Here is a 12,565-nt window from a genome sequence, read left to right as displayed (position 1 = left end):
ACTTAAAGCTTGCTGTGACACTGGTATTGGCACCCTTTACTATAAATCAGTATGGGAATACATTTTGATTCACCTGTGGTAAATCACAAATGAGAATTACCTGTGATAAATTGTCAGTGCCCATGTAACATAAATTAGCCACTGAATGATGACTTCAATCTTTTAAAAAGCCACATTTTACTCCCTGTTCCTTTGTCATAATGGTGAAGACAAAGGAGCTGTCTGAGAACATCAGAAGTACTATTATTAGCAAACACCAGACCTTCAAAGGGCATAAGGTCATCTCCAAAACCTTGGTATCCCTGTTTCAACAGTGCTCAATGTTATTAAGAAGTTTGCCAAGCATGGAACTGTCAAGAACCTCCCTGGACGTAGGGGAAAGAGGAAAATTGATGAGAGAACTCTTTGAAGGTTGGTGTGAATGGTGGAAAAACACCACGTCTAACATCCAAAGACCTGAAGGCCAACCTGGAACAGTCTGGGGTCATGGTTTCAATAAATACTATAGGCTGCACACTAAACTAAGCAGGGCTTCATGGGCGAAGGCCAAGGAAGACACCACTGCTAAAGAAAAGAAGGAATGACTGATCTTTGCCAAAGAGTACTTGGACAAATCACTGTCCTTCTTGGAAAATGTTCTGTGGACAGATGAAACAAAAATAGATATTTTTGGCAATGCACACCAACAGTTTGTTTACAGATGGCGCAATAAAGCTTATAAGGAAAAGAACACCCTACCAACAGTTAAGCAAGGTGGAGGATCAATAATGCTGTGGGGCTGCTTTGCTGCGTCTGGTACTGGAGGCCTTGGACATATCACAGGAATCATGAAATCAGAGAATTACCAAGAGATTTTAGAGTGAAATGTCCTACCTAGTGTAAGAAAACTTGGTTTGAGTCAAAGATCATGGGTCCCCCAGCAAGACAAAAGTCCCAAAGCACACATCCAAAAGCATGCAGGAATGGTTGAAAAAGAAAAAATGGACTGTTTTAAAATGGCCAGCTATGAGTCCTGATCTCAATCCCACTGAAAATCTTTGGGGTGAGCTGAAATCTGCCATCGGGGAAAAGAACCCTGCAAACGTTCAAGAGCTTGAACATATTGCAAAGGAAGAGTGGGAGAAAATAACAGCAGAGAAATGCAAGAAGCTTATAGATGGCAACAAGAAATGTTTGGAGGCTGTCATTGCTGCGAAAGGGTGTGCAACCAAACATTAAGGAAGGGTGCCTTTATGCAGCCCATGCTGTTTTTCCCTGTTTCTTCTTTGAAATTACTACATGCAAGTTGAAAAAAATGTTCTTTGTTTAAGTACTTTGGACCTCCAATTAAAAAATCCTGATGATATAATTTTGATACATTTTCATTTATTCCTGAAGACATTGTACAGGTTATACAAAAAATGAAGGGGTGCCAATAACGGTGAGCAGGACTGTATGCGAACTGAACTGAACTGAACTGGACTGGACTGGATGATGACATCACTGTTTTCTCAGAGCTGCTGCGTAGATAAATGAACTAAAATAGTAACTAATGATTTTTACAGCAGAATGAATCAACACTGAACTTACTTAAGCTGGAAAATGACACCATTTTCTTCTAGAGCTGCTGTGCAACCAAATAAATTTTCTGTTAACACTGTAAATCTGCTTTGACACATTCTGCATTGTAAAAAAGCGCTATATAAATAAAGGTGACTTGACTTTACTAAGAATGAATCATGACTTCGCCCACTGATCACGACTTTCCTGTGCCAGGCATGCCTTGTGGTCCTGTGTGGTACTGCATGCAGTCACAGGATCCTTTTCCCTTTGAGGTGCATTCTCTATGGCCCCATCTGCATTATTTATGTAACTTACACCACATTGTTAATATTATAAACTCACCAATGCCATAGAGTGCAATCCTGGTATTTCCTTTCTGCAGAAGAACTGGACTGATCTCAAGTTTCTCCACTGAATGACTGCGGCCAAAATGATTGAGCAGACCAGAGCAGCTCAACAGGTCTATAGCACATAGACCATCAGCCTGGAACACACATACAAACCAAACACAAAAATGGAGAAAATAAGACTGTAGGAAGGAAGGAAGACACACAATTGCCTAATACATTTTCTAATCAACATTTAACCCTTGTGCAACCTTATGGACATTTTTGTCCATTTCAGTTTTGTTTTTTGTTATAAGTGTGCCTTTGTTAATGCCAACTACATGAATTTTGGCTCAGGTGTTTAATTTTTTGGGAATTTTAATATTTTACCCTCATTTCCTTCAAAAAATCAATTTTACCCTCCGTACAAAAAATACTCACACTCAGGACCTTAAAAGGACAAAAATGTCCACATTGAAACCCATTAAAACTGCAATTTTTTAACCCAGGGCCATTTGACTATAAAATGATACAATATTTGCAAATAGGCATTCATTCTATCGGCAAGGCTTCAAATTTTACATTTTTACCATTTTTTACTAGATAGTGCCATATTTTCAAATTTGGCATATAAAAGAAATACTCGCTTTATTTGTGTTTTCTGCTTATGCATATTATAGAGTCAATTTGAAAAATAATGCAGCTATAATTGTGTGGGTATGTTGGTAAGGATGTCAGAGTGTAGTTTGCATGCGTTTACTGAAAATGTAATGTGTGTAATTAGTTTGAAAGAAATTATATTGTACTGGCAATCAAAAATCCCACTCCATGTATGAGTCACACCCTTGGCAGGGTCATAGGGCCATGTGAAAACTATGAAAAAGGTCAAAGAAGGTTAATGAGCTTTGAGGTTTTTATTTTTCGACCAAACACGCATCTTAACCCTTGACTGCACTTTTTCACTTGTTATTGTTTTTGTACGGAGGTAAAAGGTATGCTTGAATTTGAAGTAGAAGTTCAGAAGCCCCTAAACACATTGTTTTAGTTTTTACCACAAGAAAATGCTGATTGTTCAGTCTGGTAGATTTTATACAAAGTTTGAGTTCACACAGGTGTCCTCACAGCCAAACCTATAAATATGTGGTGCTTGAGGGGTTGATCATTTCATTGTTTGCAAGATGAAGAGACGTTACTCAGCAGAGGAAGCTCTGAAGCTAGTGTTGCCCACTGACAGTGAGCTGAGGATGTAAAGAAACCGATTTGTAAAGCGTTAAAATTCTGAAAATGAATGAATGTTTGGTAATTATGAATAGAAGAGATGCTGATAAAAAAAAAATAAAAAAAAACAGTCAGTGAAAGTGGAAAAAAATATTAATATATAATATTTCTATGACAGTTTTTTGGCATGGACATTTTTGTCCATTATGGACCTAAGTGTTATTTTTTGTAAAAAATCCGACACTACATAAAAAATATAAATGCCTCAAAATTAATGTTGTTGTTCTTCATTGACACACCCAAGAATCTAATAAGCAAAGAAAAAAAAATTGCTTAGCATTTAGTTTATGAAAATAAACTACTATTTTAAATTTTTTCATAAAAAAACACCTATGGCATTATGTAAACAAACCAGCATTTAAAGGGTTACAGTTCTTAAAATTAATGAATGTTTGGTATCTATGGATAGAACAGATGCTGGTTAAAAAATTGACATCAGTGAAAGTGGAAAAAAATATTAATAAATCATATTTTTATGACAGTTTTTGGGCATGGACATTTTTGTCCATTTTGCACCTATGTGTAACTTTTTTTTTTTTTGATGCACAAGGGTTAAATTGTATCTCTTACTGACCAATTGAACACATCAAGATAGAATACACGGTAACACTTTCTATGAAGACCATGCTTATAATGAATTACAGCCCCATTTATATTTATTTATAAGTAAGTGTTACTATTCTATAAATATATTTATAAAGACTCATTAAGACCTATACTGCATTATAAGAACAGTTATAGTTACATTTATATTATTTTCATAATTACTTGTAAGCCATGCATTTGCTTTTTCAATGTGCATGAAGCCATTATACACTGATTTATACATTTTTGCTCTAAGAGTATTTCACAAAGCATTTTAGCGCTAAAACTAGCTCCTAAATCTGTCAAGTCAAGTCATCTTCATTTATATAGTGCTTTTTACAATACAGATTGTTTCAAAGCAGCTTTACAGTGATAATAGGAAAATTAATGGACAGATTATTTTGGCTTTACAGCAGCTCTAGGAAAAAGTTATTATCGAGCTAAAGTAAGTTTTTGATTGAATCACTTCCGTTGTAAAAATCTTTAATTATTAACTTAGGGGCCGCTTAAATTACACAATTTTAACTGAAAACAGAAGACTTTTAATGTGTTCTTGCCGTTCATTTACGTGTTTAGTCTATATGAACGGCAAGAGTGCATTAAGTCTTCTGTGAAACATTAGGAGTAGTCAAGAGGACTCCTAAGTCAATAAGACCAAATCACAAACAATACTAATGGCTGTTGCTGCCAATCCACCTCAGCAATCTGCCCAAAGACATTGTACACCATTGAGGCAATAGCGATAGAGCCTTGGGTGCTGAACCTTTTCTTCATAAATGCAATACATATTTTGATTTACAGATTTGAATCTACAATAAAACGAAATTAAATATTTAATGAATAAATAAATGTCCGATTACCTGTGGCAGTTGCTTTCACGAGTTCACACTTACAAACGATCGAATAGAGTAAAAAAAAATATATAATAAGTGTATTTGGTGTGCTGTCCAAAGGGGATCGAGGGCTCAGAGCTTGGAATTTAGCCCAAATCCAGAGTACTCCCGTGTATCCCCAGCTGAGAGTGAGGAACGGAGTGGCGGAGGGATGCAGAAAACTGTCGAGGTAACTATAGGTGAGTCTGCTCTCATCTGTGAATACCTCCTCTCGAGCTGATTAGATAGACCGTTTGAATGCGCTCCTCCCAAACTTTGTTTATAAGACATAATTTGTCGCTTGAATTCTGCATTCTCTCGAGACGCAGACACACTGTAAACCCTAACGCTCAAAATACTTATTTGGTTTGAGAAGTACAAACTTAAATTGAACAAATTTGTTCAGTTAAATTAACTGTTATGAGTATTTAGAACTTGCTTTTTCTTTCGAGTTCACAGCACTGACATATTTCAAGTAAACTGAACTGTTTTGAGTTGTATGAACTCATTTCTTTTAATTTAGATTAACTTAAATTTAACTGAAACTGGGCTGGGGTTTCTATTTCCCATCATGCTTTGCCCATGGCACTCGAAAGGAAGAGTAAATGCTAAAATTAAGTATTATATAATGTTTTTTTTTGTGTGCAAGATTAATGGTAATGGAGACTTTGTAGGGATTAATGTTATGCTAATTCAGAAGAGTTTATGTTAATGCTAATGTTAATCTTAGTGCTGCATTTGACACTATTGATCACAATATTCTTTTAAATAGACTCGAAAATTATGTTGGCATTAGTGGAATTGCATTGTCATGGTTCAAATCATACTTATCTGACCGTTATCAGTTTGTAGTAGTAAACGAAGAGATGTCATATCGATCACAAGTTCAATATGGAGTACCGCAAGGCTCAGTACTAGGACCGTTGCTGTTCACTCTGTACATGCTACCCTTGGGAGATATCATTAGGAAGCATGGCGTTAGTTTTCACTGTTACGCTGATGATACTCAGCTCTATATTTCTCCGCGCCCTGACGAAACTTACCAATTCACAAAATTAACAGAATGCATAGCTGATATAAAAAAATTGGATGACCAGTAATTTCCTACTACTAAATTCAGAAAAAACAGAGATTCTAATTTTTGGACCAAAAACTTCTTCACGTAATAACCTAGAATACTGTCTAACACTTGATGGCTGCTCTGTTAAGTCTTCGTCATCACTTAGGAACCTGGGTGTGCTCTTTGATACCAATCTTTCATTTGAAGGCCATGTTACTAGCATCTGTAAAACCGCATTCTTCCATCTTAAAAATATATCTAAACTACGACATGAAAAATCAATGAAATGAAATGAAAAATGCAGAACAGTTAGTTCATGCGTTCATGACCTTAAGGCTAGATTACTGTAACGCTCTACTGGGTGGTTGTTCTGCTCGCCTGATAAATAAACTACAGCTCGTACAAAATGCAGCAGCTAGAGTTCTTACTAGAACTAGGAAGTATGACCATATTAGCCCAGTTCTGTCAACACTGCATTGGCTTCCTGTTAAACATCGTATAGATTTTAAAATCTTGCTAATTACTTACAAAGCACTAAATGGTTTAGCTCCCCAGTACCTGAGCGAGCTCCTAATTCATTATAGTCCTTCACGTCTATTGCGATCTCAGAATTCAGGCCAGCTGATAATACCTAGAATATCAAAATCAACCGCAGGCGGTAGATCCTTCTCCTATTTGGCACCTAAACTCTGGAACAATCTTCCTAGCATTGTTCGGGAAGCAGACACACTCTGTCAGTTTAAATCTAGACTAAAAACGCATTTCTTTAACCTGGCATACACATAACACAGTACCAATTTATATTTTCAAATCTGTTAGAGGATTATTAGGCTGCATAAATTAGGTCAGCCGGAACCGGGAACACTTCCTATAACGCCTGATGTACTCGTTACATCAGAAGAAGAATGGCATCTACGCTAATATTAGTCTTTCTGGTTATCCCGAGGTTCACCGTAGTCAACCGGATCCGGGCCGTATCCAGGTGAGACCAAGGACCTGCACCTTGACACGACCACAACGCAGCCCTGAAGTATCAGCAGAGATTGAGTCAACTAGATCATCCACTGTGAGGGCCTCATCGACACGACAGCCACGACACAGTTCCTCAACAACCGTCCATACCGCCGTGATGAATACGTTCCTCAATTGGATGGAACTGGAATAAATACTTTGAATGTTGCGATCCTGTCGGACTTATGATAGCTACCTGAATCGTAACAAAGCACTGTTGGCCAGAAGAGAACTGGCCCCCCGACTAAGCCTGGTTTCTCCCAAGGTTTTTTTCTCCATTTAAACACCTATTTGCCACTTGTCTGCCACCTGATGTCACCTGATGGAGTTTGGGTTCCTTGCCGCTGTCGCCTTTGGCTTGCTTAGTTGGGGAGACTTGACATTTGACTTGACATTTGATATTCAACAGTGCTTTGATCTGCCTGCATTGACACTATTCCTGCATTGACACTATTCACTATTCTGCTGTGCAGCCAAATAATGTACCAGTTATCAATGTAAAGCTGCTTTGACACAATCTACATTGTAAAAAGCGCTATATAAATGTGACTTGACTTGACTTAATGTGGGTTTTTGGAGAGTTACCATCGTGGTGACAAGTAGTGCATGTGGCTTGGTTTGAGAGCAGGTAAATTACATGTTTTAAGTTGCTGTACTCATTCAGTGCTATACCACGATATTGTTAAAATGTTAGCAAATTAGCAAGTTGGCATTTTCTGAATTTTCTTGTTAGGGTTTACAGTGAAGTAAATAACTTGATAATTTGATTTGCAAGAACTCAAAAAAAAAAAAAAATAACTAAATGTTTTATGTTAATTGCTATCAAAAGGTATGAGTTAGCTAACTCAGTACTTCAAGTTCGGAGCAATTAACATGCATGAGTACTACAAACTCAAAACTTGGTTGTCCTGCTTACTTAAAATTGGGAACATCATAACAAAAAAAATTGATGCAACTGATTACCTCAAATTTTTTGAGTTAGCCCAACTTATTCAGGTTTACAGTGCATGTAAGAGGCTGACAATTAACTAGCTGAACATATACATATGACAAAAACTAGCTGAACATATATTAGTTTAATTAGTGACACAGCCTACATTTTAAAACCTTTATTTGAATATGGCAACATTTGCATTTTAAAACAATTATTTGAATATGGCAACATGATACTTCAGTCATTCTACAATATTTCTATGATTAAATCGATGACAGAGACTCCTCCCCCATCAGCCAATCACTGTGGGCATAGTTAGTAAGCGTGCTGACATCATCCATAGCAACAAGGTCAACCCCGCTCTTACTCTTAGCTTAAGACTTCTGTCTATTCCTTAATAAAAGTTTGTCTCAGCAGCTTTGTGAATAGGTTTTAAGAAAAAACTCTTAGCTAAGAACTTTAACTGCTATTTAGGAGAACAATTAGTGGTAAGATAAAATGTTTTGTGAATACAGGCCCAGATAGCTTAGAAGAACTCAGTGTTGCAACAGAAACTATTTCAACAGACTCTTTTCTCCAGCACATTAGACACAGTTGCAAACACAACCCTGGGTATTTATTTGATACAGTGGCTAAATTAACGAGAAATAAAGCTTCAACTTCTGACATTTTCAGACAGCCCAGCAGTAATGACTTTATGAACTTTAAAGGGGGGGGTGTAATGCTATTTCATGCATTCTTTCAAACACGAGTTGGACGTATGATGGAGTATTTCTGTGCCAAATATACTACTTACGGTTGATCCATCCTTCAGGAACGGCTCAGATGTCGAGAGTAAAGGATGACTGCTATGTTCATTCTTATATCCATTAACAAAACGCCTCAGTTGCTTTGGAGACATTCTTGTCTATACCTGCGCGGCGTCGAAACATGGCGGTCTGTTTACAGCTTTCTCAGGACGGGTCTATGCTAAGTGTCCGTCAACAGTTGTGGGAGGGGCCTGTGCAAATTTACGTCACTTTGCCAAGAATCTGTGAACAGCTTGATCTGACAAAGTGCTTATGATTTGTGGGGATTAAAAAAAAAAAACACTGGGTGGATTTTTATCATTATAGGGTGGCTGTGTAGACGCACTGCCAACACACATTTATGTCCAAACATCATGTAAAAGTGAATTTTGCATCCGATGTCCCCTTTAAAGACTCCATGTGTGTACCCTCACCAGTCAGCACTTACACGGCAGTACACACACAAAGTGTTCAAAACCTGTTATAAATGATGTGTAAACGCATGAATAAATCATTTACAAAGCTTTCTGCATCCCCTATTCTAAAGTGTAAACTATTCATCACTTGTAAATGTCTTACATATCAGTTCTAGACCTCTTACCTGTTACAAATCATTTGTATATGTACAGTATACAAGCCATTTATAACACTTTCTGCATCCCCTAATCTAAAGTGTAAACTATCCATCACTTGTAAATGTGTTGCATATCATTTGCAGATCTTCATGTTACATGATCCATCTCATGTGCTGCTGACACAGTTTTCAGCTGTTATTAAGTCAGTTCTGTGCACTTCTATAACTGTTTGGTTTGGGTCAGCCAGCAAATCAGATATAAGAAGACTGCAACGGATTGTTAGGACAGCTAAAAGGATAATTAGTATGCACCTGCCCAACCTTCAGGACTTGTACAACTCTAGAGTGAAGAAACGGGCAGGTAACATCATCACAGACACCTCTCACCCTGGACACAACCTGTTTGCACTTCAGGCAGACGTTACAGATCTCTGTGCACTAGAACATCTAGGCATAAGAACAGTTTTTTCCCCAACGCCATCTCCAGCTTAAACAGCTAACATAGCAATTACCCCTGTTTTAGTATTCACTTTTACTACTTAAGAGTAAAAATTAGTTGTACATATTATATTATATATATATATATATATATAGACACACAACTAATATATACAATATATACTGTATATACAATACAAATTTGTGTCTTCTGTTCCAGATGTATACCACATTAGTGTTATTATTTTCTTAGTTTACTTATTTAAATGTTCTTTCTGTTCTCATGTCATATGTATGTTTGTACCAAGGGCTCCCGTAGAAAACCAAAACAAATTCCTTGTGTGTCTGTGCACACCTGGCGAATAAAGGTCATTCTGATTCTGATTCGTGACCACCATAGACTGTTTGCGACCACCATAGACTGTTTGCGACATGCCAGATTTGAGTTGCTGTGTTGAGTGAGATGTAGCGAGACGCGTCACACTTTGGAGGATGGAAATGCAGATTAGGGGAATGTCTGCAGCGATTAAACACTTTAATTTCATTCTGTAACTCACACAAAATTATGTTTTGCTGTCAGAGCGCTGGTAATGTAGCACACATCGTTTCGTCTGTTCTTTACACTGCTTTTGGTAATGTTTTAAATAAATTATTGTGGTTCCATTTATCTGCCTGTTACACTTTGTATATTGTCAAAATGGTTATGCTTAAGGTTATAGGGTGGAGTAGGGAGCTTAAAATGATTCTTTTTATACAATAGTAAATCAACTAAGATAACAGTCACTGTAAATATATCTATATTGCTTTTTTATTTTTGTGAAGTGGCTAAAAAGTGGTCATGTTTTGGTATAAGGGGTGAGTTAGGGGCTCAAAGATATCTACATAATAGTAAAATATATTTGCATAACAAATACAGACCAGCATAACAAACACAGACCAGCTTACAACTAAATCATATACTGATCATTGACTAATGGTTTGTTCATCATTTGTTCATGATTAACAATTGTTTATTGAGAAAGTGATAGAAAACAATTTTTACATAAATACTTCAATGATTTATAAGTGATTGATAATGTATCAACTAATAACTTATCAACCATCTACTAATGATCCGTTTGATTTATTTCACGATCTACACATTTTTTTAAGATAACTTACAACACATTTGTAAATCGTTAGCATACCACTTATCATTTATAAACTTATATTCATGTTTTGTAAATGATTAGTTCATCATTAACTAATAATTTATAAATGACTTCTAACTTAATTAAGAAAACATTCATTAAATGTTAGTATATCACTTATTAATAATTTATGAACATATAGTCATGTTTTGTAAATGAGTTCATTAACTAATAATTTATAAGTGACTTATAACTTAATTAAAACATTCATAAAATGTTAGTATATCACTTAAGCATTTATGATGTTTTGTAAATGATTAGTTCATCATAAACTAATAATTTATAAGTGACTTATAACTGAACGTTATTATAAAGTGTCACCGAAAATAATAACCATGCAACCGTCTACTACAGTATCGCATCAGACAGTGCACTGTAGTGTCCCTGAGGAAAAATTCTATTCATTCGTTGCTATAAGAGAGGAAAAATTGTCTAAACTCATTAAATCATCAAAATTAACAACATGTATGTTAGACCCTATACTGACTAAGCTATTGAAAGAGATGCTTCCAGAGGTCATAGATCCTCTTCTTAATATCAATGAGTGCGTTTACATGCACATTCTTTAGCTGATTATGCTTAATCACCCGAAAACGCGTAATGATCAGCCAAAATCGGTTGAGTCACAAGATTTAAAATGGGGTCAGACTTTACTGTGTGAGTTTGTTAGTGGTTAAAACAATGAGACATAAAACAGTGATAAGTTTAAATAAGAATTGTGTATTTACAATATTCACAGGAAACTTTAAAACAACACAATAAAACCAGGAAAACTCAGTCTGTTAAAAGCATACAGTCCAAAGTACCATACCCTAAAACAGTCCAAGAATCCTAGTGTGCTGATAAAGTCCCAATGTGAGTGTCCACCAGTGTACAAATGTCCACGGTAGTGATAATCCAAAGGTTTGTAAGGTTGTGACTGGAGAGGTAAGTCTGCAAAATGGAAACTCCACAATCCAGGTAAGTTGTTGACTGTTAGTGAGTCCCTGTTTGTTTGCCATGCTGCTCTCTTTATACGGATGTATTTCCTGCTTCCTGTCATAAAATAAAATGGACTAAAAAAACATGTAAACCAATTAAAACTCTATTATACATAAATCATAGTAATAAATAGAGCGGTAAAACATGTCTTTTATGTGACAGTGTCACAAACGAACGTGGTCATGTAAACGCGGTAACCCGTTTTCTTTTATTGGAGTAAGGTCAAACGGCTTAAGCATAAACCAGTCGGAACATGTAGTTTTTTGCCTCTTACCCCATTTCGCACAGCATGTAAATGCGTTAACCTGCTTTCTGTCGGCTTATTGAAGTGTGCATGTGTGATACATGACAAACGCATCCTTAGTGCAGAATCAGATTTAAACACATCCAGACAGAGCAAGGATTTTGCAGGAAAGGAAGAAGGAAATATATCACAAACGCTCTCTTTCAAGACTCTTTCAAGACCCAGAAAATTTTAAAAATGTGTTCTCATCTCTCTGCAGCAGAAGTAGAAGTGGTTCAGTCAAAACGCTGCATCTGTAACTGCATGAAAGAATAATATATGAGCTGTAAGTTTCTCGCTGACATGTTGCAAGCTTTATTTAACATCACAACTGATATAACATATGAAATACTCTGAGTCAGAAATGCAAATGATATTTTTGACGTCACTACAGGGAAATAACCTGATTTATTAATAAAGTCATGCAAACACGGATTACTTGCATTGTCAATTTACTGGTTTGCATGTAAACGGGGAAAACTAGTTATTTCAATAAGCTAATATTTATCAGTGAGTTATCAGATTACTGGTGTACATGTGAACGTGCTCATTAATTCATCTTTGTCAACACATGTCGGGACCCACTCATTGTTTTAGTCATACTTTAGATCAAATATTGTCACATGGAATCGATATTGAAATTCTGCAGCAGAGCGATGGCATCTCAGATCATCTAGTCTTGTATATACTACATTTAGCCAAG

At 36.3% G+C, this 12,565-nt stretch overlaps 1 protein-coding gene across 7 annotated transcripts in view; it reads right to left on the bottom strand.

Annotated features, from left to right (window-relative positions):
* Window positions 1-12,565, bottom strand: part of mre11a (MRE11 homolog A, double strand break repair nuclease) — a 152,219-nt gene that overhangs the window by 66,119 nt on the left and 73,535 nt on the right. For all 7 annotated transcript variants that reach the window (XM_051862123.1, XM_051862116.1, XM_051862122.1 and 4 more), the window contains one exon: window positions 1,885-2,026. In XM_051862123.1, coding sequence (XP_051718083.1) covers window positions 1,885-2,026 — 142 coding nt within the window. The remainder of the gene's footprint in view (window positions 1-1,884; window positions 2,027-12,565) is intronic.

The sequence above is a fragment of the Ctenopharyngodon idella genome, chromosome 15 (assembly GCF_019924925.1).
Source record: "Ctenopharyngodon idella isolate HZGC_01 chromosome 15, HZGC01, whole genome shotgun sequence".
Classification (NCBI taxonomy): Eukaryota; Metazoa; Chordata; class Actinopteri; order Cypriniformes; family Xenocyprididae; genus Ctenopharyngodon; species Ctenopharyngodon idella.
Note: the sequence above shows the minus strand (reverse complement) of the source record. Positions and strands in the feature narration are given on the sequence as shown.